The 27,515-nt window shown below is 43.7% G+C and overlaps 1 protein-coding gene across 2 annotated transcripts in view; it reads left to right on the top strand.

The window, feature by feature from the left end:
- Positions 1–10,902: 10,902 nt before the first annotated feature.
- Positions 10,903–27,515, top strand: part of RECK (reversion inducing cysteine rich protein with kazal motifs) — an 89,313-nt gene continuing 72,700 nt past the window's right edge. Inside the window, exons 1-2 of one of the 2 annotated variants that reach the window (XM_075745237.1) lie at positions 10,903–11,101; positions 15,083–15,141. In XM_075745237.1, the coding sequence (XP_075601352.1) occupies positions 11,023–11,101; positions 15,083–15,141 (138 nt within the window). In that variant the 5' untranslated portion in view covers positions 10,903–11,022. The remainder of the gene's footprint in view (positions 11,102–15,082; positions 15,142–27,515) is intronic. The other variant, XM_075745238.1, reaches the window with a different exon arrangement.

Here is a 27,515-nt window from a genome sequence, read left to right as displayed (position 1 = left end):
TCAAACAAAATTGACTGGTATATAATTTTCTTACCACTTTTCTTTGTCCGTCTTCAAAAGAATCACTGCCCACTATCCCAACATTTCAGTACATTCCCAATCCTTCACAAGCTGTCTAAATGACACCAAGTCCCAATGTTGCTTCAGCTGTTTCTTTAAACTCCTGTAATGAGTGAATCGCCTTGAACTAATTTGAAGGCAATATTCTTCCTGTTCTCACTTTTTCTTACTAAGTGATACAGGCAGCTAGCTAGCAACTTCCTGTAATTTCAGGGTTTAATTAGCACAGATGAAATAATCTGCCACTTCCAGTTAGAGCATTTCTGCTTTGCTGTAGCACTTCAGCCTTTCTACATACCTGATTTGGTATTAAATAGATAATACATGTTAATTAAATGTGATAATGCTAACTTCAAATCTATATGAATTGAACTTTCATTTTGAAGAATATTTTGTCTTAATTTTAGGCCTTGCAGTAACGCGTTCATGGACAAAGAACTGATTAGATGTTGGAAACAATCCTAGATTTGGCACAAAGTGGTACATGGCACCAGAACTTCTTGATGACTCAATTTTGGTTGATGGCTTTGATGCCCATAAGGATATTGACATGTAGGCATTTGTTCTCGTTCTATGGGCAATAACAAGACAAACATTTGGTAATGGCAACTCAAAAAAAAAAAGAAAAAAGGAAAAGAAAAATTTTAGTTTTTCTAAACCTATAAGTAGAATTAGAGATTCCTTGTCAGTGAGTTAGTAGTTTAGTGACTAATTAGTAAAATTTGAATTGCACTACTAATATAAACTCTGTTCTGTAGCAACAATAAACACAGAAAAAAATAACATTTGTTAACTTAGCCAGCCAGAAAATCAATATGCCAGAATGCCCTTTTCCCTTACCTGCACTGCATTTGGAAGCCTGCCCTCAGTGCTTTCTAGAAAGAATGAGTTTTGCTCTGTTTGTTGCACAACACCTTTTTAGGAGCAAGATGGAGTCTTTAGGCATTTTGTAGAAATGGTACCTTCAAAATTGCACACTGTTGTTTAAGATGGCAGATGGTGTGTTTTGCTCTTATGTAAGGTATTCAGAAGCTGTAGCATGCTTTACAGGGATACATGAATGATAATATGCTCCTCTGGGAAAAATTCAGGGAATGCAAGAGGAAGGGCAAGGAACGTACAATTCCTGCAATACTCTACTAGCTCTAGACATGTGGTCTGTTTTCAGCTGTTGTTTTTCCATTTGTTGGGTTGTTGGTTTTTTTCAAGTTGTCTTACTTCCATTGTTGTATATTTTCTTCAAATTATATTCTGAGTGACTTCTAATAGGTATCATAATTTATTTTTTCCTCATTTTGGTTTCCTAAACTAAAATCCTTCACATCCTTTTTAAAGGAGAGGATCTCAAGCTGGTTATCTTAAGGCTAGTGATCCAGAGACAGCTAGCTGCTTATGCGTCCTGCTTTTCTTTGGCTTGCAGATAACACATTAAGAGATCTAAAAGTGAATTATATTATTTGGTTCAATGTTTATGTGATAAACAGCTCATCCCCATAAACACGAAGGAGCACAGAGGCACAGCCACAGGTGGGGGAACCCCTGTAGCCCAGGAAATGGAATGGAGATCCTGTCCCAGCCCATCCCAAAGCTGTCCTGGGGAGCCATCAGCCTCGCTGTCCAGGTGTGAGACCCAGACGATGAACCTTCTGGAGAGGCTCTCTGGATCACCTTGCAGACTGAGGGAGGGTCACCACTGGCAGGGCTATGGTACGTGGCATGGAATGCAGCTGATGAGTGTATTGGGGTTTGTGCTAGACTTGCCATGGCATGTTTAAGGGAGGAAACAAAGGTGGGGAAAGGGAGGGATCGAGGTGGTTTGGGAAGGAACAAGCATGGGAAAAGAGAGGGAAAAGGGGCTAAAAGGGGCTGATTGTGTATAAACAGGTGGTCAGTCACTACACTAAAGGTTATTATGCTTTGGTCATCGCACCCTGTGCTGTACCAGCCCGGTCTGTCCTGTTGTCTCATGAAATTTCATTTCTATTTTCTTGGGCAAGGGACAGTGTACTCTGTGTGCACTGAGGTCCAAGTGCCAGAAGTGGAGCTGGGCCACAGGTGACAGGGCCCACGCATCTGTGCTGTAGCAGCTGGAGCAAGGGAGGGTGCCTACCCAAGTGCATGATCACTAGCAAAGGTCAGGCTGGGTTTGTTGGCAAGTAGGTCAAGTGGCCTGAGAGCTAGGTATGTGCTTTTCTGCAGGTGGGACTCCTGGAGGAGCTGGCTGCCAGAGCTGACCTCAGCAGGTCCAGGTCAGCTGCTGGAGAGACCATAAGGTATGGAGTTGACTGGGAGACCAGCTGGTATGTATGTATCTGCACAGGAAGCAACTGGGGAGAGGATGCAGGACCAGCTAGCTACTGGATGCTCAGTGGGTGTAAGCCCAGTTACTGAACGGATCCAGACTATGTGTGCCTGTGCGCTGGTGTGTGTATGGGGTGGAGGTCCTCTACCAGCAGCTGAAATGGGGCTGCAGGCCATGGGAATGCTCATGCCCAGGTATTAGTGGCTGGGCAGGTGTCAGGATCCAGGGGCAGCTGCTGGATAGATGCCTGAGCCCAGCTGCTGGAGGAATCTGCACTGTACGTGCGCGTAGGTTTTCCACTAACAGACCTCCCTCCGTCCTGATCAGCCAGAGAGGGGAGCAGAATGAGGCTGTCGGTGCCGTTTGTGCGCATGCCGAGTGCTTCCTGCTGTGTTGTTCTATGTGCATGTGGACTGCATCCACGTGTGCCCCTGCCTGAGCCTGCTGGGAAGAGGTGCTCAGCCCTGCGACTGGTGAGACCTGGGGGTATGGAGCTGCAGCGGCCTCGCCGCTGTCAGGCTGCCGTGTTCTGCAGATCCCCAACATCTTGTTCTCATGAGATTTTTATTTTTTTGGTAATATTTTCCTCGGCTTTCAGCAAAATGACCATATTAGCATTTTGCAGACTTCCCTGCTGTTATTAATGCTATAGTTATGATGTTAATTTAATTTCAGTTGTTGGCTTAGCAATTTGTTGTTCTTACTATTGCTGGATAGGTGTAGTCATAGTTGTTGAATAAATAAGTAAATAAACTTTCATTTTAAAATAGTTTTTTCTTTAGGAATTGTAGAAGAATTTAAAGTACTATTTTAGGATTGTGTTCCACTGTTTTTCTCATATCTTCAAAGCTAGGATGTACAGAACAGCAAAAACCACGCCAGGTGACTTTCAGACCATGTAAGTATTTTAAAGATAAAATTTTGGTTCTGTTTTAGAAAGTACTCTTGCACTTCTAAGTGTGCGTGATGTATAATAAAATGCAGCTTGATAAAGTACACTGACAGTTCCCTCTTCCCCAGCTTTCACCTCATTGTTGTGTCTTCCTTATTTGCTATTTACTTTATTAAAACAGTTAGTAGTGCATGCAAGGTATATAGGTACACATAAAGAGCATCACTTATTTAATTTGTGACATAACTAAAGTATTACTTGATTGACCTGTTGGGCACTAGTAAGAACATTTTTAAAGCAAGCTACTTCTTAATTTTCTCCTTTTAAGATGCTATGCATAGGACTTTATTACATTTTTGAGAGGTTACTTATTCTCAGGCTTTCCCTGAGAAGTGTAGACACCCAGAAAGGTGAGTCGCTCATAGCTTCTGTCTTGGATGTCGATTCCTACATCCTGCCTCTGTTCCTCTGGAGGAGCTGAGATTTGAAGGATGGCAATCTACCAGGACAGCTGAGGATTTTGGAAGAAGCAGGTACCAAAGGAACCCAGGAAGCTGAAGAATGAAGTGTATACAATGTTTACATGCTTCCAAGCAGTCAATATTTTTTTTTCTAATTTCAATTTTGGTTTAATGTATCTTCAGTCTTGATTTAGGTCACTAAATTTTACTTGGATCTTCCTGTGTTTTTTGTTTGTGTGTGTGTATATATATACACACATATATAAAATTTGGATATCAGTTAGGAGAGAGATCAGGCACTTAGTGGTTTTTAAGGTCTGGTTTAGTTTCTCTACTCAAGAAAAGGAAAATATGAGCATTTTAAAGGGAAAAGTAGTTTGCTTTTTTTCAGTCTTAGTTATTAAAGACAATAAGACTTTAGCTATGAATTCTTGAATATACAGTGAGGAAGCTTTAGAATTATTCTTTAGGATCTGAATTCTGCTCTATTGTGTATGATTTCAAAATTAACAAGTTATTTTGCTACAGTGTATATTATTTAAAGCTGCCTGGCAGAAGTTTCACATGATCCTTGTGTCCTTGTGTAGTGATGGTGAGGATAGGACTATTGCGCATGGAGGAGGCGGTGACCCCCTTGGCCAGCACTCCGCAACCCAGGAACCTGCAGGCAGCGCTCGCTCTCTGCCTTGTTCCAGAGCACTGCTCCTTGTTCTCATCACAAACCCTGACTCCCTCTCTCCGTTCTTCTCAGACGCCTGTGGCTATTCCTTTCCTAGCAAAGACACCACAGCTCTCTCAACTCCCTTCACTGTTAAACTTAATATGTAAGTTATGCATATATATTTTTATTACAAAAAGTTACAGAAGTTAAAGTACCTTCTGACATTTTTTATTAAGGTATTTTGAGAAGTATTCAGGATTAATGTATACTAGCAGAGTTCTACCCTAATTCACTCATGTCACTCAAGTGTAGGTACAAAGGGGAATAGGCATTGATCTGTAATTCACATAATTACAATATCACCTTGATAGAACTTCCTAGCTAATGTATGGAACAGCAAGAATAAAATAATTCTATTTTGGCTAAAACTGATTAATTTTAGCTAGTTTAAATAAAACTGATTTAACTAGTATGACACAAACTGATTGCAAAAAAAAAAAAAAGGAATTTTATGCCTTCCTCTGTCTTTTTTATTTTATCTGCCAGTCTACATTGATTTTTTTTCCTCTTTGAAACTAGAAGCAACTGCATAATTGTCAGTTAGCAGTACAAATTATTTCATACCGCCCACACCCATTTTTGCAAAGCTTGCAGACTGTGTTCATAGAGAAATGTATGTATAGCAGTGAATGAATTATACAGATCTTCAAAGATTACTAATTGAAAAAGTATTATGATTGCTAAGATGTGGAGGAAAATGCATAAAGCTCTTTGGGTGCTTTAAAATATCTCATTGTAGGTGCAAATTATGATGTAATTTTTAACACAATTCCATAGTGCAGCAAAACATAAAAATAACTTTCGGAAAATATTCCAGCAGCAATTTGGTCCTTAAACACCATATGGAGAAGTAACTAATCCTATACAAGACTAGATGATTCAGTAAGATAATCCACAGAAGAATTTCCATATGGCATTCTCAATGTTCTTCAACACATTCTTTTTTATCTATCTCCAACCCATGCTTATGATATGCTGGCAGATGCACTGCTAATATTGAAGCTTGAGTTGAAAAGCAAAATGAATATCCATTTTATCTGTATTCAAAGACATAGATGTCACTTCATAAATGCTACATTTGTCCTCTTGGATGGTAAGCCAAGGCCAGAAAGCTGACAGGATTTTGACTGGCACAAGCATGGCCTGTCTCTACTATGGTACAGGTGTGGCAGACTTTACATTTGGACACTTGATTTTAGATTTGGATTTAGATCATTAGGATGGTTGAATGATTTGACTGGACCAAACAAGATTCCATTTGAAATACTCCTTTTCCACATTTTGAAGGGATCCATTTTCTACTCCGCAGACTCTAGAATCTTCCAGCATAGTTTCACCCATTTCCAATTTCTCAAACTGAAAAATACCTTTTTTCTTCTACCAATCCCTTAATGTTTCAGAAATCAAATTGAAATGATCTTCTGTCCCATTAGAGAGCCTTTTACATGAAGGTACTCCATACGCTTGCTAGCAACCCTGGCCTATGTATAGTAGTCTTGAAGGCAGCAAATTGATACAGTTACATTCATACATAAGCCCGTTATAGAGAGTATACAGCACAAAGACTATAGAGCGTACAAAGCAGTATAGAGAGTAAAAAGCATCTGATAAAATAGCATAAATGTAAATATATCTTGGTAACATTTTTTTCAGGCATTATTTTTAGCATTAACTTCTTTAACACAAAAGGACATGGTAATTAGGCTTGACTGAAGCAGTTTTGCTATGTCAAAGAAAATGAATGGTCTTGATGCTTCTACAACCTGTTTTTAAATTGTCCATTTCATGAGCTCTGCTACCAAGAAGTATACTTTACTTCACTCAGCGTTCTCATTTGCAGAGAAGCAGACATGTCTCTAATCCCGTAACTGATTTCAGGGGTTTAAAATTTAGACTAACAGGTGAGAGCAGTTCCAGGTCATTTGCTCTGTTGAGAAAAGTTATGCAATGTAAAGCAGAGCCTGATTTTTGTGGTACCTTTTACGATCATCAAAACTTCCTCTTTCAGCAAACATGAGATCTATTTCAAATACCTTTCCAAAACAATAGAATAGTTTCTTAACTTATGCTCACTGATGATGACGGAATCTTATTTGCTTCTTTATTACCTTTATAGCAAATTTTAATTAATTACATACTCTGCATTTGTTTAATCATTTTCAGTTGGCTGTCCTTCCAGACTTGATGTATGCAACATTAATTATTTGCCTATAGCAAGATTTTATGAAATCTAATATGCACCACATGTTCAACCTGCTTAAAATTAATTGCAGACATTGTATTTACCATTAATGTACATCTTTATTGGCTTTAATTTCACATCTGTGTTGCTTTATATACAACTTTTTTAATCAGTGTAACTTGACACTGTTTCTGATGGGTGTAATAGCAGCCACCAAACCTTGCTTTTGTATTTGTGTTTTACATTTTAATATAATTGTTATGAAAAAAACCCCACACATTCTGGTTTTCTGGTTTTTAAAAAAGTGAAGTAATTTGAAAATAAATTAATCTTTCTTATTCATTATTTAGAAAGTTAGTTGCAAAATGCTGCCTCAGATCTAACAGAGAAAAAAATAAAGGAGCTAAGGTTCGCCTGAACAAAAAAGTTTGCCTGTTTAAGAAAAAATCTCTTTGAAAGGGGCTTTGTTGTGACAATCCATCCTTAGCCTGAAGAAACAGGCAACAGCCTCACTTACTAGCTAGCAGCTTGTTGGGACGGTCCCACAACTCCTACCAGTTTGCACACAGGCAGGTCTGATGTAGCTGTAAAGCCTTTACCTAGTTCCAACAGAGAGATTGAAACAGAACAAGCCTCAGTGCAGGAAAGCTATTCAAAACGCACTAAAAATCTGGCACTGGCTTATTGTGCAGGTATCTAGTTGTTGATACACAGATTAGACAAATTAATGCTAATTGGGGCAAATCTACAAATGTTGCAACTACCTTTCCAGTTGTAAGGTGTAGATATCCTAAGAATTACAGCACAGCAATTTTTTTTTTATATATATATTTATTCATACCTAAAATACAATGGTTTTAGAAATTACCAAGGAAAATGATACTGGCTTCCAGTCATGAGATAAAAATAGAAACAGAAGGTATGGAAGGTGAAAACAAGCTTTTGTCTCATAGAGTACTGTGTTGAGTGGTAGCTCTGTATATTGGTTCTTGAAGTTCTTAACGGGTTGGAAAGCCAATTTTATGGTGCACAGAATTTATGTACATCTCAAAACAGATATAATAGTAGGTTAAATTCAAATATAGGACACGATATTTTCAGTCCAGAGAGTACTCTGCTGAAACATATAGAGATATGCCACATTGACAACATGGTTCTGTGGATTTAAGAAAAATGTGGCCTAATTTTACTTTCTGAGAGGATCCTGATCAGGTCAGATCTTTCAGTAAAATGTATGTTTGGACCAGTAATTCAGACCATGCCTACATCTGAATCTTTACCTATTGCTGAGGGAGACTTCAACATAAAATCTGTTTTTGTAACCTTCAAACATTTTAATGTTTCAGCAATTTTTAGAATAAGGAAGCAGGATCAAACACTACTCAGAACAAAATATAATGAACTACATATTCAAGCTAATACAAAAAGAATGTAGATGAATGAGCATGTTTTACTATATTCTAAGCAACAACAAATACAGCATATAAAATATTCTTTTTTCCCTTAGCAGTTGACAGGAGCAGCAAAAAACAAGATACATTTGCAGAAGGGTTTCTGTCTTATCACCAGACTTAAAAAGTATGCTGTCGGTATATTTGTAGCAAACTGCTTTACACTGAGGCATTTAATTATTTCAGACCCGAAAATTCCACTTCTCCTTGTTAAACATTGGGTAGGAATCAATTTCAAATGGGTTCTGTTTCAAGAAGCCTGGTATGCATGCTTTAACTGGAAAACAGTAGTCTGCAGATTCAACATCCAAACTCCCAAGGAACAAAAGTTTTTGCTTTCTGGAACAATTAGATTAAAATTTATACCGTCCTTATTGAAAGCCAAATTGTAAAAGTTTATATTATTTCAAAGTTCAGTTTGCTTCTTTAAAGTGAAGGAAATAGTTTCAGTGGTCTCAGTTATTTCTTCTGGAACTGAAGCAGTGTCTTGGAGTGACAAAGCAGAGCCTTTAAATTACCAGACATACTAGCATCTTTTCTCTGCCTGTTCACTTGTAGGGTAAATTATTGTTGATAATGACTTCACACATAAATGGCATTCAGGGGAAGCAGATTGCACAGCAGTTCACGCTCATCCAAAATCGACCCAAATTAAACCATTTAGCATAAGTGGGGAAAACAAATGCATCTAATCAGTTCAGGCCCCCTTGTATTTTCAGAGAAACTAAACCAGCCCACAAATTTGGCCATCTGGCTAATTTTGCTTTTGGATCTGCTGCCACCTTGTGGGCCCGTGATGAATTTTAAGTCCTGAAATAGGCAGAAAATTAACAAAAGTTAACCTTGAGGTTTGAGAGAAAAGCCAAGCTATTTAACTGACATGTAAGCCCGCTTACATATAAGCATCATTTCTGTCCTGGTGTGAAAAGGGTGGGGTTTTTTTAAATCACATTACATTTGCCACTTTTCAGTTTCTTGAATTCACAATTACAGCAGGAACTTTAATTTATTAGACTTCAAATTAAAATACAACTAAAGGTACTGTTATTTCTGATGGCTTTGCTCTATAAAGTAGTACAATTTAATCACTCTATACTGGTGTATAGGCAGATAGACAAGATGCAAACCTTTCTCATCTCATTGGAGTGTTGTCCTGTATTGCCTTGGGGTTTTTTTCTGGATCATGTATGAATTTGATACTGGAACTAAAGACCACTGGGTTCCTACGGACTCTCCAGGCTGTAGGAGACCATGGAGCCACTTTTAGCTTGGTTGCTTATCAGACTGTCTTTGGAGGAGGAGTTCATTGGGATGACAGATTGGGAAAAGGATATAAGCAGTTTGTAGGACACCAAGTTTTCTGGGTTCTCAATTTTCCTGTTTTACTCTTGCCACCAAATCCAATAATGGGATGCTAAGGTGCTCATCCAAGAAGTCTGGAGCTGTCAGAAGCTGACCGATCCACCTTGGAATGGCCAGACTTGAAGGCAAAACAGTTACTAGCTATGAAGTGAGCAGTAACTTCAGTTTGCTTTGACTTCATTGAATAGCGTACATTTAATTTCTCTTGAATTCTTAAAAAAAAGTAGTAATTTGATCTCTACAGAGAAGAGAGATTGCAGTGATGGCCCTACTGTATAGAGGTTTCTTCAGTTACAGACTCTTTTTCTGATTGTCTACACTGTGGACTGGATCTCCACAGGTTAGATTGCCTTCCTGCTGCCAGGGATAGAACATCTCCGCTGACCCATGTCATCGTGTCTCACCACTGACCCAGGCTGCAGCGTAGCCACAGAAAACCAACAAACACGACACAACCAGAATGAAAGGTTAAAAAGAGCAAAAGTGGCATCAGCCCCACAGAGCATTTCGGGTTCCCTTCCCAAACTGAGGCCCATGTGAGACTGACAGTGAATGACAGGAACTGCACGGCTGCTGCACGGGCAGTGAGAAGGTACACTGTCACCGGGAAGCTGAGACAGCTTCCCTGCCTGTCACCTTGTGTTGGACAGGAGCCATCCCCAGCTGCGCAGCGGGCTCAAACCATGTTAATACCTGCCCAAACACTTCTGGTATAGCTTGACCCAGCGCAAGCAGCAATAGCTGATGATGAATCAACAAGTTGCAGCCATGATGGCCTCCTCATCTCTGGACTTGGGGGTTGTCCTCCCAGCCTCAGGTGTCACTCCTGTTCAGTAACCTTCGCTTTGTGCCACTCAGTCCATTCCTCCTACAGTCACTGGATACACAATGTAATTTCAAGCAGAAAACACTGTTATACAGTAGACTTACAATCAATGCCCTAGAAGTAATGTGTAGAAATATATTAATAATGTAAATATTATAAAAAATAGAAATAACCTAATTTAATTTCCTTCACGAAAACTTTCTCCTAAACATCGTTTCTTCTTTCCTCAACCCTCTTTTAAGCCACACCCGCCCCAACCCTCCCTCCGGGCACGCCCTTGATGCCGGGGGGAGGGAAGGGAAGGCTTCGGGGTATCTGTGCGGGCGGCGACGAAGGCCGGCACAGGCACCACAGAACCGGTGCTCGCAGACAGCCCCGCGCCTGCCGGCCGCCCCGTAGTGCCAGGCCGGAGGAGCAGGCGCAGCCAGGGCAGGCACAAGGCCGCCGCTGCCGCCGGACGCCGCTCTGCTGCCCACACCATCCTCCGCTGTCCACCGCCGGGCGGGGGCGGGGCGGCTAGCGGCGCGGGACGCAGCCCTCCGCGGCGAGGGCTCGCGCCCGCTGGAATGTCCGCGGCGGCCAGGCGGGGGGGGCGGGGCCTGGCGGGGGAGCCGCAGCCAATGGGGGCGGCGGGAGGCAGAGCGGGGCTGGGAGCGGGCGCGCTGCCCGCGTCAGAGCCCGTCCGCCTGCCGGGCGGGGGTCGCGAGGCGGAGTCGCGCGGCGGGCGCTTGGCGCGTCAGCGCGCTGCGGGTTCGCGAGGGGGCCATGGCGGCAACGGCCGCGCGGTGGCCCTGGGCCCTGCTCTGCCTGGCCGCGGCTCTGCTGTTCTTCCCTGCGGTGGCCGGTGAGTAGCGAGCCGCGGAGCGTGGGAGGCGGCTCCGCGGGTCGCCCTTCAACAACAGGGCGCAGGGGCTAGGCCGTCCGCGGGGTGCCGAAGCCTTGGGGCGGTGGCGTCGCCCGCGGGGATGGGGCGCGGCCCGGCGCCGCTGGTCCCTCCTGTGTCGCCGCAGCCGGGGGAGGGCTGCCGGGAGAGGGGGGGTACGGCACCCCAGCACCCGCTGCAGCCTGCACCTGCCCCGCGGGAGCGGGAGGCCGGTGAGCGTGGTGCCGCAGCAGGTGAGGGGCGGGGGCGGCTCCCGGGTGCCCGTGGGGTGCTGCCAGGAAGGGGCAGCGTCGCCTTCCTGGTGCCGGTCCTCTTCCCGCTCGGGCTGTCTCGGTATCCGCCTTCCCGTGGAAAGCACCCGCCTGAAACCCTGGTGTGAAGGCTGGAAACCGGATAGAGAGGTCTTAAATAGCTGAGGTAGCGAGGGGTGAGGTGCGGGGGTCTTTCCCACATCCCGCCTGGCAATGTGATGAGGATAGACTCCTTTTACCGGGTTACAAGACTTGAGGCTGGGATTTGTGTTTTCGGCCGTCATGCTGGTGATAGGTAAATTCCCAAGATTGTGGCTTGACATAGAGAAGTCTTGCTCCAAATGGGTAAAACCTGAATTCTGGATTGCCATATGAAATATCAGAACAGCCTGTGTATTCCAGGGCTCATATTCCTTTGGTTTTGCTAACATTTTCAATAAGAAGTACGGTATTCAACAAGGTATTGAATTTTTTAAAAAGCGAAGGCAAGATGTTTAATAGAGAGAAGGATAGGGGTAAAATAGTTTCCTGCATTAAAGTTGTGATAGCACGTAACTTCTTGACGTGAGCAAAGAAGAGTAATGAAAAAAGAAGGCAGCACAAGCACAGATATTGGCAAATAGCTTTTGATAAATAGATCACGTTGGTAATGCTGTCACAGGAATGGAAAATACAAAATATGTAATACTTTAAAGCAGAAGACTGCAATCACTGAGACATTTATGGGCATTTCGTTGCTGTTCTGGAGTTTCTATTTCTAGTGAGGCACAGTTTTAGGAAGAAGGCAGTAAAAAGCTAGTGGAATGAAATATCATAGAATCGTTAAGGCTGGAAAAGACCTCTAAGATCATCAAGTCCAACCATACTCTAGCCCAACTTGCCCTTGATAAACCTACTCATGTTGCTGAGATAGCAGATCTTACCAAAGAAGGAAGAGTAGATATTTCATAGTTGGACATGAATAAAATTTTGAAACGAAACCTGGAAGAGAAAGTAGGAATGAGAAAGTAAGGAACTGGCTGAAGGAGATGCCATAAGACATTTCAGAAGAGGTTAACTGGAAAGAGAACTGAGGTATTGTGTTTGGAATGGATATTGTTAATAACTTCCATTTCTGACTTATGCACTAAAGATCACTCTGGGCCAGTTTAATTTGCTGCTAATTCAAGATGCCATCAATTGATTAGGATTCTGTATAAAAGGAATTAAACAACCATAAAGTTTAGTATATTGTTACTTCATTGTTACACTCTTTGGTATAATTGATAAGACTTGAAACTTGGTAGTGGAAGTGACTGAGAAGGAGAACTACACTGGATGTGTGTTAGGAGGCTTGAGAGCTACTGAAAACTAATAGATAAAAGGCCACAGAGTATTAAATAATCTATGCGAAGGAGCATTTGATAAAATGTTGCCTAAGATATTAATGAAGTCAAATCATAATGACATACACAGTTAAACATATGGATTGTCACCTAAGCCAATGTAAGTTCTCTTTATAGGTTGGGAGCTCTGAATTCTCAGATCTCTTAAATGTAGCAGTTACTCTCAATAAGAATTTGCATAGTGAAAAAATTCTGGGACTTATGTCAAACAAAACAATAAAAACATGATTGAGTAGCCAATATTTCTGTTTGTAAGTAAAGCCTATGTTGATGTACATTTGGTTGGATTTTTTTACTTATGAAAATTAATTTGCTGGATATCTTTTCATTGTGAACCTGAATGTTTTCTCCAGCGCTGTGTTAATGTGCTTGCAGTCTGATTGCATAGGCACTGAAATTTAGAAACGTCTCTGAAAATAAGTGCAACTCTTGCCTTAAGAAAAACTGTCTGTTCTTTAATGTTTTTTATTGCTGTTATATATTTCAAATACCATGGCTTTACAACAAGACTAAGAAAGTGTAAAACAAAGCCTTTCAGTTAAGTGAAATAACTGAGGTTTGAACATGGTGGAGCCTCCTAATGATGAAGTTGATACTTGGCACAGATCAGCTTACTGAACATAGTGCAGGAAATCCTGCAAGATCCCATGTGTAGCCCGCAAATCAGAAAGATTTTTAAGTCATCTTTGTCATATCTCAATCCTTTTCTGTGATGGTAGAAAATGGGCAAAAAACCATCAAAGTCAATTTTAGAATTGCATTCTTTCATCATGTTGTAAGCAGGATTTTGGTGCTGTCCTCGTTTATTACACGCATTTTGCTGTGTTGTTTCTAATTATTAATGAAAACATTCACCAGTTACAATTCCTAATTTGGTTTCTCTTCTTTCTTGTTCAGGAATGACAGATTTCTGCATTAAAATATAGCTCAATCCTTTAGTGTCTGTTCTAAATTGTGACTGACAACTTTTTCAGTGATTTCCACACCCCCCACCCCCCCCCCCCAGTTCCTTGACATTTTCAGGCTGAAATTTTCTTTTCTATTTTCAATGTCATTTCAATATTGAAGAATTTTGGGTTTGATGGTCATGGATTCTTTTGAGTTTTAAATTGACTGTCTTCTTGTAACAGCTATAAGCTTTCAGATGAAAGCACTTGTAAACTGTGAAATTATGAAGGAATTCATCTTCTTATTGGTTCAGTCAAAATCTATTTAGTCACTAAGCATTGTGAAATACATCTTTATATGTGTGGTATCATTGTACAGTATTGCTTTTATGTTATATCAGTGTGATATGTAGTGCAGGTACAGTTGAGCAGAAATCTGTAATCATTAAATGATCCCATGTGTGAAGATGTGTGTGGAAGTAAAAGCTTTGAAGGAAACCTCTGTCTGTTTTCTAATACAGTGTTCCAGACACTGGGCAGTGAGGATGAAAATCAACATCAAGGAGATGTGCAGTTTGTTTTATATCGGCCAAGCTTAATTCTGAATGAAGGAAATATTTGGATGGTAGGGGGAACAAAGCACAACAAAGTATTGTGTTAAAAATGCTGCTTTAAAACTTGATGTTTCATGACTTCCTAGTGCTTCAGTTCTCATTTGTTTTCCTGTTGATGTGTTCATATCTGTGTTTGCTCTATGATTTCCATTTAGTCAGGCAAAACCACTCTTAATCATCCATCACTAGTGAAACAATTTACAGTTTTATTCCAAGTTTTTAAGAAGCCAGAGTTCAATGAGCAGCTGTGTTCACCTCTGTGTGAAAAGAGGTCCATGCTCTGATTTCCTTTTCCACCTGTTCCTAACTGGTTCTTGCACTTTTCAGATTCTGTGAGATGATTCAATTTACAAAGGTATATAATCTCTATGGAGTTTTTTGGTGGATTTTTTTGCTCACCTTTTTATTATTTTATTTTTTTTTTAATTACTTCTCCTGGGTTAATAAATTGAATTTGGCGGGTGCCAAACTAGTCCAAGTTAAGCAGCAGAAATGTGGCTAGAAGCAGAAGGAAGGGGAGTGAGATCTCCTTTTGGTGGCAGTGAGTGTTCAGGGGTAATTCTGTGGGACTTCAACGGGTCTGTGTCAATGTTTTAATAAAAATTTCTTTTTTTTTTTTTTTTTTTTTTTGGTTGTGTTGGTTGGTTTGGGGGTTTTTTTGCCTTTGGGAAGGAAAACTTCTCACGGTCATCTGTGGACCAGACAAATTGCCCTGACAGGCCAAGTGGGGGCTTCTGTTCAGACATGATAGTTAAGTACGTTAAGTCTTTTAAATATCTTTTTCCCTCCTCCTACTTTTCCATAGGCTTGTCTTGTTGTTACCATGCAAAGGACAACTTAATGTGCCGTGATGTATGTGAACAGGTAAGCTTGTTTTAAATTTGGTTGTTTCCTCAGAGTTCAAATCATGCCTTTTGACAATGATGTAGCAAGATTAGGGTTATAAGCAAATGGTTTTCTGTGTGAATGCTATGTGTGAGTCATGAGATGTAGTATCATTGTTATTTAAATGAGAACTTAAAGATTTAAAACTGTAGTTTTCTTTCCTTTTCTAGTGGTAAGCAGGTTCTGCTGAAGTTCAGGAGAAATAGAGATACAAATCTGAGGTCAGGATTTGGTCAAGAAGTGACAAGCATGTAAGAAATGAGAGAGATTAAGGTATTTTACCCAATTTCTGGATCTTGTTTGTTTCCAAGTTTTTGGGAACTTAAAATTAAGGACAAGATGTTGGTACTGTTCTTTCTTCCTGCTAGTTCTTGTTTCTTAGCTAAGCATCTGAGATGCTCATGGTGATATATGGCTTTGTGAATCCAGCAAAAATCTGCTTGCTTACTTTCCTCTCATAACAAAGAGCTGTTTGTGCTAAATTCAAACTTGGAAAATATTTTTCCACAACTTATGTTTAGATTTGTACCTTTGGATAGTATGTTGTACGGCTTTGTGTGTGCATTTATATAAATCTATATACATCAAATTTTTACATCAGTAAAACATACATACACATATACAGAATTTTTATATTAAAATTGTGTCCTTACAGCATCGCTGGCCCCGTTTCTTCATTACCTGCTTTGGGGCTATTCAAGCACTAAACCTGGTTATGATTAAGTTTATATTTATCTGTGATTGTACTAAGAAACCTTTTAGTTTAAATTGCACTTCTCCCACCCTGATATATTTATAGAATGCAACCAAATCCACTTTCAGCTTTCCTATTATTAGGCCAAACAGGGAAAAGTCTTCTCATAGTCTCTTTGTAGAAGACATTCTCTCAATTCCTATAATAATTTTTGCAGCCCTTCCAGGGTAAGTTTATCTCTCTGAATACAGGTAAGCAAAACTGTACGTGGTCTTATAAACAAAAGTATAGCACTCAGTCTTAAAAATTGTGTTAAAACTTACAAATAAGTGAAAGATATCCATTCCTGTATATACACAAATTTAATTCGCAGGTTTAGTAGCTGCATTGAGAGGGCAGTTCCCAGTTTATCATGTGAACTACTGTTAGCTCTTCATGAAAGGCCTTCAGCTTTTTACTGTCAAATGTCATCCCATTTCTGTTATACCGGTTTTAATTATTGTGTAGGGTTCTGACGTGGTTTAGCCCCAGCCGCTCGCTCACCCCTCCCCCGGCAGGCTGGGGAGGAGAACGGAAAAACAAGGGCAAAGCCTCGAGGGTTGGGATAAGGGCAGTTTACTGGGACAGCAAGGGAGAGGGAAACAATCAACAACAGTGCTGATAACAGATAGTAACAATGGGTGATAACAGAGAACGATTTTACCGATCCGACGACCGACCGGACGCTCGACCCGTCCCGGAGCCACGCCGACACGCCGAACCCCCCCTGCCCGACTGGCCCCCTTTTATGGTGAGCATGACGTCACATGGTATGGAATAGCCCCCGGCCAGCTTGGCTCACCTGTCCTGGCTCCTTGGGAAATTAACTCTATCCTTGCCAGAACCAGGACAGGTTCTCTGTGTTTTTTGTAAGATATTTTGATCTTGCCTCATCTGGGTGATCTCTTTCTACTCAGATAGTCAGCATATTCAGAGTCTTTATGGTGAGAGGTCTGGAACTAGTCTAGAGCAAGACTGGCACCCCTCAAATTGTTCTATAAGGACCTGTCTTAGTGTTCAGGTGTGAAGTCCCAGGCTATAGGAGGTGATAATCGCCCTAGGAACCTGCCCAAATCCTTCCACACACCCTGCCACCCGGGGACTGGCTGCCTCAGGGCACGTTTCAGTATTGCCTCACTTAAAAGTTGTCTCCCCTTAAACCAGGACAAAACCAAACTCCACAACACCCGTAATATGCCAGCAGTATTAATTAGTAATATTAATGAGCTTACATAAGGGTGAACAAGGACCTTAGGAGCCTGCATAATGAAACCATCCACGTCAAAAGCAGGTAGAGAGAGAGAGATGTATTCCCCCATCATCTCCACAAGATAGCTCCCCCAGCACAGCAATAACATCGATGCCAGGGCCATGCACATAACCATTGTTTGTACTAGCATGCTCCCAAGTTCCTTCATCCTCCCCACAAAATAGCTACCCCAGCACAGTAAGATCATCAACACTAGGCCAAAGCACAGAGCAGCCATTGTTTGTATCAGTTTAGCAAAATAGAGATAAGCAGCACAGCTAACAAACCCCGTGACCTGCACAGGAGCTTGCAACTTAATAACTACTTGTGGTGGGTTGACCCTGGCTGGGGGCCAGGTGCCCACCAGAGCCGCTCTATCACTCGCCTCCTCAGCAAGGCAGGGAGGGGAGAAAGGAAGATGGAGAAAAAACAATCCCAAACTCGTGGGTCGAGATAAAGGCAGTTTAATGTAGCTAAACCAAAAAGCCGCGCGCGGAAGCAAAGCAAAAAGCAAAGATTATTCTCTACTTCCCATCTGCAGGCGATGTCTGGCCACTTCCTGGGAAGTAGGGCTTCAGTAAGCGTGCCCCTTACTCTGGAAGACAAACATTGTAAAAAAAAAAAAAAAAAAAAAAAACCAACGAATGCCCCCGCCCTGTTCCTCCCCCTATTCTCAGTTTCTTACTGCTGAGCATGACGTCATATGGTATGGAATATCCCTTTGGTCAGTTTGGGTCAGCTGTCCTAGCTGTGTCCCCTCCCAAGATCTTGCCCACCCCCAGCCTGCTGCTGGGGAAAAAGAAATGTTGGAAAGCCTTGATGTGTGCTGGCACTGCTCAGTAGTAGCCAAAACACTGGTGTGTTATCAACAGTTTGCTAGCTACCAATACACAGCACAGCACTATGAGGGCTGCTGTGGGGAGAATTAACTCCATCTCAGCCAGACCCAATACACTTAGTTACCTCACATCAGGCTGGTAGCATAATTTTCTGAATGCCCCTTGGATGTAGGCCAACAAACTGGGGCTGTCTACTATTTTTCTACTGATTTTCATGTTCTGTAATTTAACCATTTTGTGCAGTGCAATTCAAATACTTTGTCTTTGCTGAATCCATTTTGGAATGTATTATCTGATACTTAATCCCTTATCTTAAACATAAAATTTGTAGGATGAAGGTTTACATACATGGGAGGTGACTGTAAGGGAACAGAGTTGGCTGAATGATTTGCTTTTTCCCATCTTTTCTAAACATCTTTTCTAAAATACTTGCCGTGCACTTGTTGCCTTGTCTGTACCACTGTGCTGTACCATCCTGACATGATAATTTATTTCAGAATAATAATTAAAAAAATGCTTTCCTCCTAGACTTGGTAGTTTGAACCATAAAACATTGAAATTGCCCGCCACGGACGGCAGGGAAAGAGAGCAGGCTTGTGCTCTGTATTTCTATTTAACTAAGTGTGTTGGTTTTGCGTGGCAAGGTTTTGGTAGCGGGGGGGGCTACAGGGGTGGCTTCTGTGAGAAGCTGCTAGAAGCTTCCCCTGTGTCTGACAGAGCCAATGCCAGCCGGCTCCAAGACGGACCCACCGCTGGCCAAGGCCAAGCCAATCAGCGCCTCTGTGATAACATATTTAAGAAAGACAAAAACAGTTAGAGAGTGCTTTTTGCAGCCAGAGAGAGGAGTGAGAAGATGTAAGAACATCTGCAGACACCAAGGTCAGTGCAGAAGGAGGGGGAGGAGGTGCTCCAGGCGCCGGAGCAAGATTTCCCCTGCAGCCCGTGGTGAAGACCATGGTGAAGCAGGCTGTCCCCCTGCAGCCCATGGAGGGAGGATGAGGGGGTGTAGCGATTCCACCTGCAGCCCGTGGAGGACCCCACGCCGGAGCAGGTGGAGGCACCTGAAGAAGGCTGTGGCCCCGTGGGAAGCCCGCGCTGGAGCAAGCTCCTGGCAGGACCTGTGGATCCGTGGAGAGAGGAGCCCACGCCAGAGCAGGTTTGCTGACAGGACTTGTGACCCCGTGGGGGACCCACGCTGGAGCAGTTTGCTCCCGAAGGTCTGCACCCCGTGGAGGAGACTCACGTTGGAGAAGGCCGTGAAGGACTGTCTCCCGTGAGAGGGACCCCACGCTGGAGCGGAGGAACGATGAGTCCTCCCCCTGAGGATGAAGAAGCGGCAGAAACACCGCGTGATGAACTGACCGTAACCCCCACTCCCCGTCCCCCTGTGCCGCTGGGGGGGGCGGAGGTTGAAGCCGGGAGTGAAGTTGAGCCTGGGAAGATGGGAGGGGTGGGGGGAGGTGTTTTTAAGATTTGGTTTTATTTCTCATTCCTCTACTCTGTTTTGCTTAGTAATAAATAAGATGAATTCCCTCTCTAAGTTCGGTCTGTTTTGCTCGTGACGATAATTAGAGAATGATCTCTCCCTGTCCTTATCTCGACCCGTAAGTTTTTTTTTTTTTTCATTGTACCTTTTCTCCCCTGTCTAATGAAAGAGGGGAGTGATAGAGCGGCTCTGGTGGGCACCTGGCCCTCAGCCAGGGTCAACCCACCACACTAAGGCTTAGGGAGTGCCAGCAGCCAGGGTGCACAGACAGGAGTTTGGGCACTAACACAGCCGTTTCTTGTGGAGAGAGCCAGCAGGAGGTGCAGATGTACTGCTTGAGACTGTGTGCACCTGCTCTGTCCAGCAGGACAGTCTCTGGCACTGGCTGGGCCAACCACTCATGACATGTTAGAGGTCTTGACCCAGAGGGAGCTCTTGAGGAAGAATGTGTCTATCCAAGTCTTGGGCTGTAGGGAAAAGATGATCTCTCTTTGAGTCAATGGCACTCAAACTGTCATGTTCAGCTTCCTGAACTGTCAGATAAAGAAGCTGAGGAGAGAAACATTGCCTCAGTGTAAACGGGAGCTCGACGAGGTCTTCATGAAGAACCTGCAAGGGCAATAGCCTGAACTATGCATTGCATGGAAAGAAGGATGACTGGAGGCTATGTTTAGTGGAGACTGAAAGTTTGTGACTCCTGACAATAGGAAGATGTTTCTTGGCCTGTCTTTGGATATGCACTACAAAACGAATTTGGGGCCTTAAAACAGGTGAGGAGGTACATCAGGGAGCCATCTTGGCCTAATCAACTGGTTGTAAACAGTGCCACCAAGAGAAAGACTCCCTTCTGCAGGGGATGGAGGCACTCATCTGCAGATGAGACTTGCTGCCTAATGCAGTTTCGTTTTTAAGGGCTCAGATCTAGGATATTGCATCTTTATTAATGACCTGGAGGAGGCAACAGATTCCACTCTTGTTGAGTTTTCAAGCAATACCAAGCTGGAACAAAACGCCGATAATCTTAATGGTAGGACTGTCATCCAGAGGGACCTGGACAGGTGGAAGGAATTGGCCAACAGGAACTTTATGCAATATAGCAAGGACAAATGAAAGGTCCCCTGCACCTGGGGACAAAGAATCACTTGCAACAAGTATGGGTTGGAGGTTGATTTCCCAGGGAGCAGGTTTGCAGAAAAAGAACCCAGGGGTGTCCCAACAATAAAGAAGGCATCCTGGGCTGTATTAACAGCAGCATAGCCAGTAGGTCTAGAGACATGATTCTCCCCATTTAGTCAGCACTTGCTGACCACATCTAAGAATACTGTGTCCAGTTTTGTGTGTCGTCCCCCCCGGCCCGCAACAAGACAGACATCAGTTAACTGGAACAAGTTAGCAGAGAGTCTTCAAGGTGATCAGGGGGCTGGAGCACATGCCCTCTCTGGAGAGGCTGAGGGAACTGCCTTTAGCCTGGGGAAGAAGGAGCACCTCAAAGCAGCCTTCTGATAACTGTAGTAAGATTGCTCAGAAGACAGAGCCAGGCTCTTCACAGTCGTATACAGTGGGAGCAGTCATAAATCGAAACTAGAGAGTTCCAGCTGGTTGTAAGGAGGAACTTTTCCACCATGAAAACACAGAGGCTGTGTATTCTCCGTCCTCAGAGGTTTTCATGACCTGACTGGATAAAACCCTGAGCGACATGGTCTGGCCTCATAGTTGACCCTGCTTTGAGCAGGAAGTTGAAATACACGATCTTCTGACATCCCTTCCAACCTCAATTATTATATTATTCTCTGACACCAGATAGACCCCAAATACTCCTGCAGTTATGTTCTTGCTCTCATTTCCGAAACCAGTACTATTGTTCTCGTTTTATCTTTCCATGATGTGTTGCAAATTTAGAATAGAACTGTAATGTATTTCTCCTTCTGAAAGGTCTGAAATGCATCCGTGTTTCAGTTATTCCTGTAATCTCCAGCTTCATATTCCACGTTAATAGGTCTGTTTCCATCCCTTTTGTTGCCTAGTTTCTTTTTTTTTTTTAATTTGTGTTTTACTTGTTTGGACTGCTAAAGGAACAAGAACTAAAAACATGATTAATGTGAGACCAGAAAGCAATTTAAAATGTGCTGAGCTCAACTTACGTTAACGCTTCCATGAAACTTTAAAAAACAAAACCAAACCAAAACGGCAACGAAAACTGCACCAAAAAGGCTGATGAGGTAAAGGCATCTTGTAATAAACTGTTAAAATATTGCTACTGTTGTAGGGAAATGAGATGAGCAGTATTACAAAATGGTCTGAAAGACACCTGGGGAAGAAAGGTAAATTTACATGATTCAGTAATTGTCTGTGAAAGTCAGTAAGGTAAAGTAAGATTTCTTCCCAACTACAGCTGTGCAAAACAATTTAAATTGGAAGAGTCGTTTTATCTAACCTCCTGTTCAGAGAGGTGCTAGCCTCAAAATTAAATCAGGTTGCTCAGGATCTTGTCAGTCAAGCTTTTAATGTCCTCAAGGATGGGCTTTCCATGGCCTCTCTGAGGAATCTGTTCCAGCACTTAACTACTCTCATTGTGAAGATTTTTTTTTTTTTTTTCCTTTGCATCCAGTCAGAATTTCTTTTGCTGCAACTTGTTACTTTTGCAGCTCATCATTCCACTGTGCAATTCTGAGAACAGTCTGATTTTTCTATAATCCATCTTCAGGTACTGGAAGGCAGGAATTTACACTCCCTCTGCTCCCTATTAACCCTTCTTCAGTTTGAACAGATTCTTTTACCACCTTGGCCTGTCTTGATACGTCATGAAGTCCAGCATCCTCTGTGGCCTTTACTGGACTTTCTGCAGTTCCTCAATAACGTTTCTTGCACAGGGGTGGCACAAAACTGGGTTTGGTGTTACAGCTGTGGCCTCATCAGTGCCTAACAAAACGGTCATCTTCCTTCAACCTGCTGGCAGTGCTGTTGCTAATGAAGTGCAGTATGCTGTTAGCTTTCAGTGCTGCATCGGTGCACTGCTGACCCATGTTCAACTTGTCTTCCACCAGGACCCAACACCCTTTTCTGCAAAGCTGCTTTCTAGGCAGTGAGCACCTAGCCTGTACTGTTGCGTGGGGTTATTCCGTTTCAGCTGCAAGGTTCTGGGTTTGCCTTTGTTGAACTGCTTGAGTTTTCGTCAGCCCATTCCTACAGCCTGTTGAAATGCATCTGAGTGGCAGCTCCACCTTCCAGTATACTGATGACAGCTCCCAGCTTAAGCTCATATGCGTATCTGCTGAGGACTTTTACTGTCCCACTGTCTGACACTCTAGTAAAGCTATTAACAGTATTGGTTTCACTCCTATATTATACCACTTCTAAGTGGCCAACACTTAGACACTGAACTGCTGACTGCTAATCTTTGAGGTCTGCTGTCCAGGCTGTTTGTCGCCCACCTTGTAGCCCACCCATCCTATCCGTGTTTCACTAGTTTTACTCTAAAGATACCGTGGGAGACTGCGCAAAAACCTTTTTAAAGTCAAGGTAGACACCATACACTGTTCTCCACTTTTTTCACTAAACCAGTCTTTTTGTTATGGAAAGCTATCAGGCTAAATTTGTCCTTGGTGTGGCTGTGCAGACTGTTCCCCAGTCACCTTCTTGTCCTTATGTGCCTAGACTCAAACCTCCCCGCAACAGGCACTGTGGCTACTCCAACCCCCATGACAGGTGTGAAGGAAAGGTATCCTTTAAAGGAAGATGTTGTATGTCACCCAGGCAAGTGGACCACCATGGAGACAGGTACCCAGTACCTGAGGGAATTAGCTGTGCTGGGGGTGATTTATAATGACCTGAACAACGAGCAATCATCCAAAGATCCAGATGAAGTCCAGTGCACACGACCCACGTCATGGAAGTTTCTATGGAGCACCCCACTGTCATATGCTAACTCATTGGCAGTACTGACCAGGAAAGAAGGCGAGGGACACAAATGGTGCATGAATTGCAACTCTGGCAATACAAAGAAAGTCTCGTCCTCCCTACGAGCCTCCATCTCACCTGTGGAAAAACTGGCAGAAAAGTCCAAAAACCTGTTTGAAAAAACTGTCCCAGGAGTTCCAGCAACTCAAAGAGGACACGTCCTACTCCCCATCTGTACACCAGTATCTCAGCTATTAGGAGAAAGTGTTCGTCTAATCAAGAGAGAGGATATGGGGAGTACACATCTCGGGCCACCCTGTGGTTTTACCTGCGTGACCACAGAGAGGACACGAGGAAGTGGGATGGAAAACCTGCCTCGACCCTAGAGGCATGGGTACGTGAGTTGCAAGGAAACACAACCAAAAAAGGGGGTTCTCCCGTGAAAATTGCTGCTCCAGTTTACAGTGGGCAGTTCCCCAGACAGAGTAGAAGGCCTGGTCAGATTTCCGTTCTTAATAAAGGGACTTAAGATTTATGCTCACAAGAAATGAGTAACAAATACTTTGACCAGGACTAGAGGAGCCCTGCCTCCAGCCAGGTGGACGAGAGGGACAACCGGGTTTATTGGACTGTGTGGATCCCACGGCCTGGCAGATCAGATCCACAGGAGTACAAGGCCCTGGTGGACACTGGTGCACAGTGTACTTTAATGCCATCAAGCCGCGAAGGGGTGGAACCCATCTCTATTTCTGGAGCGACAGGGTGATCCCACAGTTGACTCTGTTGGAGGCTGAAGTGAGTCTAACTGGGAATGACTGGGAAAAGCACCCCATTGTGACTGGCCCAGAGGCTCCTTGCATCCTGGGCATAGACTACCTCTGGAGAGGGTCTTTCAAGGACCCAGAAGGCTACCGGCGGGCTTTTGGCATTGCTGCCTTGGAGTTGGAGGAAATTAAACAGCTGTCTACCTTGCCCGGTCTCTCAGAGGACCCTTCTGTTGTGGGGTTGCTCAGGGTTGAAGAACAACAGGTGGCAATAGCTACCATGATGGTGCACCGGTGGCAATACCACACCAACCGAGACTTCCCGATTCTCATCCATAAGCTGATTTGCCAACTGGAGAGTCAGGGAGTGATCAGCAGAGCCCGCCTCACCCTTTAACAGTCCCATATGGCCAGTGCCGAGTCCAGTGGAGAGTGGAGGCTGACAGCAGGCTATCGTGGCCTGAATGAAGTCACGTCGCCCACGAGTGCTGCCGTGCCAGACATGCCGGAACTTCAATATGAACTGGAGTCAAAGGCAGCCAAGTGGTATGCCACAATTGATATGGCAAACGTGTTTTTGTCAATCCCTTTGGCAGCAGAGTGCAGGTGACAGTTTGCCTTCACTTGGAGGGGCATCCGGTACACCTGGAACTGACTGCCCCAGGGGTGGAAACACAGCCCCACCATTTGCCAAGGACTGATCCAGACTGCGCTGGAACAGGGTGAAGCTCCAGAGCACCTGCAGTACATTAATGACATCATCGTATGGGGCAACTCAGCATAAGAAGTCTCTGAGAAAGGGAAGAACATAGTCCAAATCCTTCTGAAAGCCAGTTTCACCATAAAATGAAGTGGGGTCATGGGACCTGCACAGGAGATCCGGTTTTTAGGAATAAAATGGCAAGACGAGTGTCATCAGATCCCACTGGATGTGATCAACAAAATAGCAGCTGTGCCTCCACCAACTAGCAAAAAGGAAACACAAGCTTTCTTAGGTGTTGTGGGTTTCTGGCGAATGCACATTCCAAATTACAGTCTGATTGTAAGCCCTCTCTGTCACGTAACCCGGAAGAAGAACAATTTCAAATGGGGCCCTGAGCAACGACAGGCTTTTGAACAAATTAAACAGGAAATAGTTCATGCGGTGGCCCTTGGGCCAGTCCAGGCAGGACCAGATGTAAAGATTGTGCTCTAGACTGCAGACGGGGAGAGTGGCCGTACCTGGAGTCTCTGGCGGAAAGCACCAGGGGAGACTCGAGGCCAGCCTGTGGGGTTTTGGAGTCGGGGATACAGAAGATCCGAGGCTCGCTACACTTCAACTGAAAAAGAGATATTGGCAGCATATGAAGGGGTTTGAGCCGCTTCAGAAGTGATTGGTACTGAGCACAGCTTCTCCTGGTACCCCGACTGCCGGTGCTCAAAGAGAGGGTCCTCTCTACACATCATGCAACTGATGCTATGTGGAGTAAGTGGGTTGCACTGATCACGCAGCGGGCTCAAATAGGAAACGCCAGTCGCCCAGGAATTCTGGAAGAGTCTGGCCTGATGGCAAGGATTTCGGAATGTCGCCAGAGGAGGAGGTGACACGTGCTAAAGAGGTGCCACCGTATAATAAACTATCAGAAGATGAGAAGCCATGTGCCCTGTTCACTGATGGGTCCTGTCACATTGTGGGAAAGCACTGGAGGTGGAAAGCTGCTGTATGGAATCCTACACAACGAGTTGCAGAAGCTGCTGAAAGAGGAGGTGAATCGAGCCAGTTTGCAGAAGTGAAAGCCATCCAGCTGGCTTTAGACATTGCTGAAGGAGAAAAGTGGCCAATGCTCTACCTCTACACTGACTCATGGATGATGACAAATGCCCCGTGAGGGTGGCTGCAGCAGCGGAAGCAGAGCAACTGGCAGCGCAGAGGCAAACCCATAAGGGCTGCCCCATTGTGGCAAGATATTGCTGCCCGGCTAGAGAAACTGGTTGTAAAAGTACTTCACGTACCCAAGAGTCAGGCCACTGAGGAACATCAAAACAACCAGCAGGTGGATCAGGCTGCTAAGATTGAAGTGACTCAGGTGGACTTGGACTGGCAACATAAGGGTGAATTGTTTATAGCTCCCTGGGCCCATGACACCTCAGGCCATCAAGGAAGAGATGCGACATATATATGGGCTCGTGATCGAGGGGTGGACAGCATCGCACAGGTTACCCATGAATGTGAAACATGCACTGCAATCAAGCAAGCCAAGCAGGTAAAGCCTGTTTGGTATGGAGGACGATGGCTGAAATATAAATATGGGGAGGCCTGGCAGATTGATTATATCACGCTCCCACAAACCCACCAAGGCAAGCGCCATGTACTTACAACGGTGGAAGCAACCACTGGATGGCTGGAAACACATGCTGTGCCCCGTGCCACCGCCCAGAACGCTATCCTGGGCCTTGCAAAGCAAGTCCTGTGGCGACATGGCAGCCCAGAAAGAACCGAGTCAGACAACGGGACTCATTTCTGAAACAACCTCATAGACACCTGGGCCAAAGAGCACGGCGTTGAGTGGGTGTATCACATCCCCTACCATGCACCAGCCTCTGGGAAAATCGAACAATACAACGATACAGTTAAAGACTATACTGTGAGCAATGGGTGGTGTATTGGGATACACATTTAGCAAAGGCCTCCTGGTTAGTTAACATGAGGGGATCTGCCAATCGAGCTGGCCCTGCCCAATCAAAACTTCCACATCCTGTAGAAGGGGATAAAGTCCTGGTAGCGCGCATGAAGAATATGCTGGGGAAGACACTCTGCGTTACCCCTGCTTCAGACAAAAGCAAACCCATCCGTGGGACTGCTTTTGCTCAAGGATCTGGTTACACTTGGTGGGTGATGCGGGGGATGGGGAAGTCCGGTGTGTACTTCAAGGGGATCTGATTTTGGGTGAGAATAGCCAATAAATTAAATTGTATGATAGTATGTATGTAATTGTATGATACTAATTGCTCTATAACCCTGCCACTGTATGTCATTGCTACTGTAATTGCTATATGCCATATCAATCCTATTATAGTAATAATTACCTAGATTAATGAAGAATGAACTTTGATGTAACTGAGCAAAGTGCAACAGGATGAAACCAGAACTGGCTTCAGCAACTTATGCCCAAGCAACTTCCTCAAAATTGACACCTTCAATCTGCAGACTGTGTGAGCATGCAACAGTGCCAGATGTAGCATGCAACAATCCAACAGCACACACCATCACTCTTGCCCTGAGAGACTGTTATGACAGATGGAGCTCAAAGTCATGGATTAAATGAACTCCATGGACATTTTAGAGGGATAGCCCATAGACTAAGGGAGTGATATCTGCATATGTGTGTATATATATCTCTATCTG

The sequence above is a fragment of the Balearica regulorum genome, chromosome 2, assembly GCF_011004875.1.
Source record: "Balearica regulorum gibbericeps isolate bBalReg1 chromosome 2, bBalReg1.pri, whole genome shotgun sequence".
Taxonomy (NCBI): Eukaryota; Metazoa; Chordata; class Aves; order Gruiformes; family Gruidae; genus Balearica; species Balearica regulorum.
The sequence above is the reverse complement of the archived record's forward strand: the minus strand, read 5'-3'. Positions and strand labels throughout refer to the sequence as shown.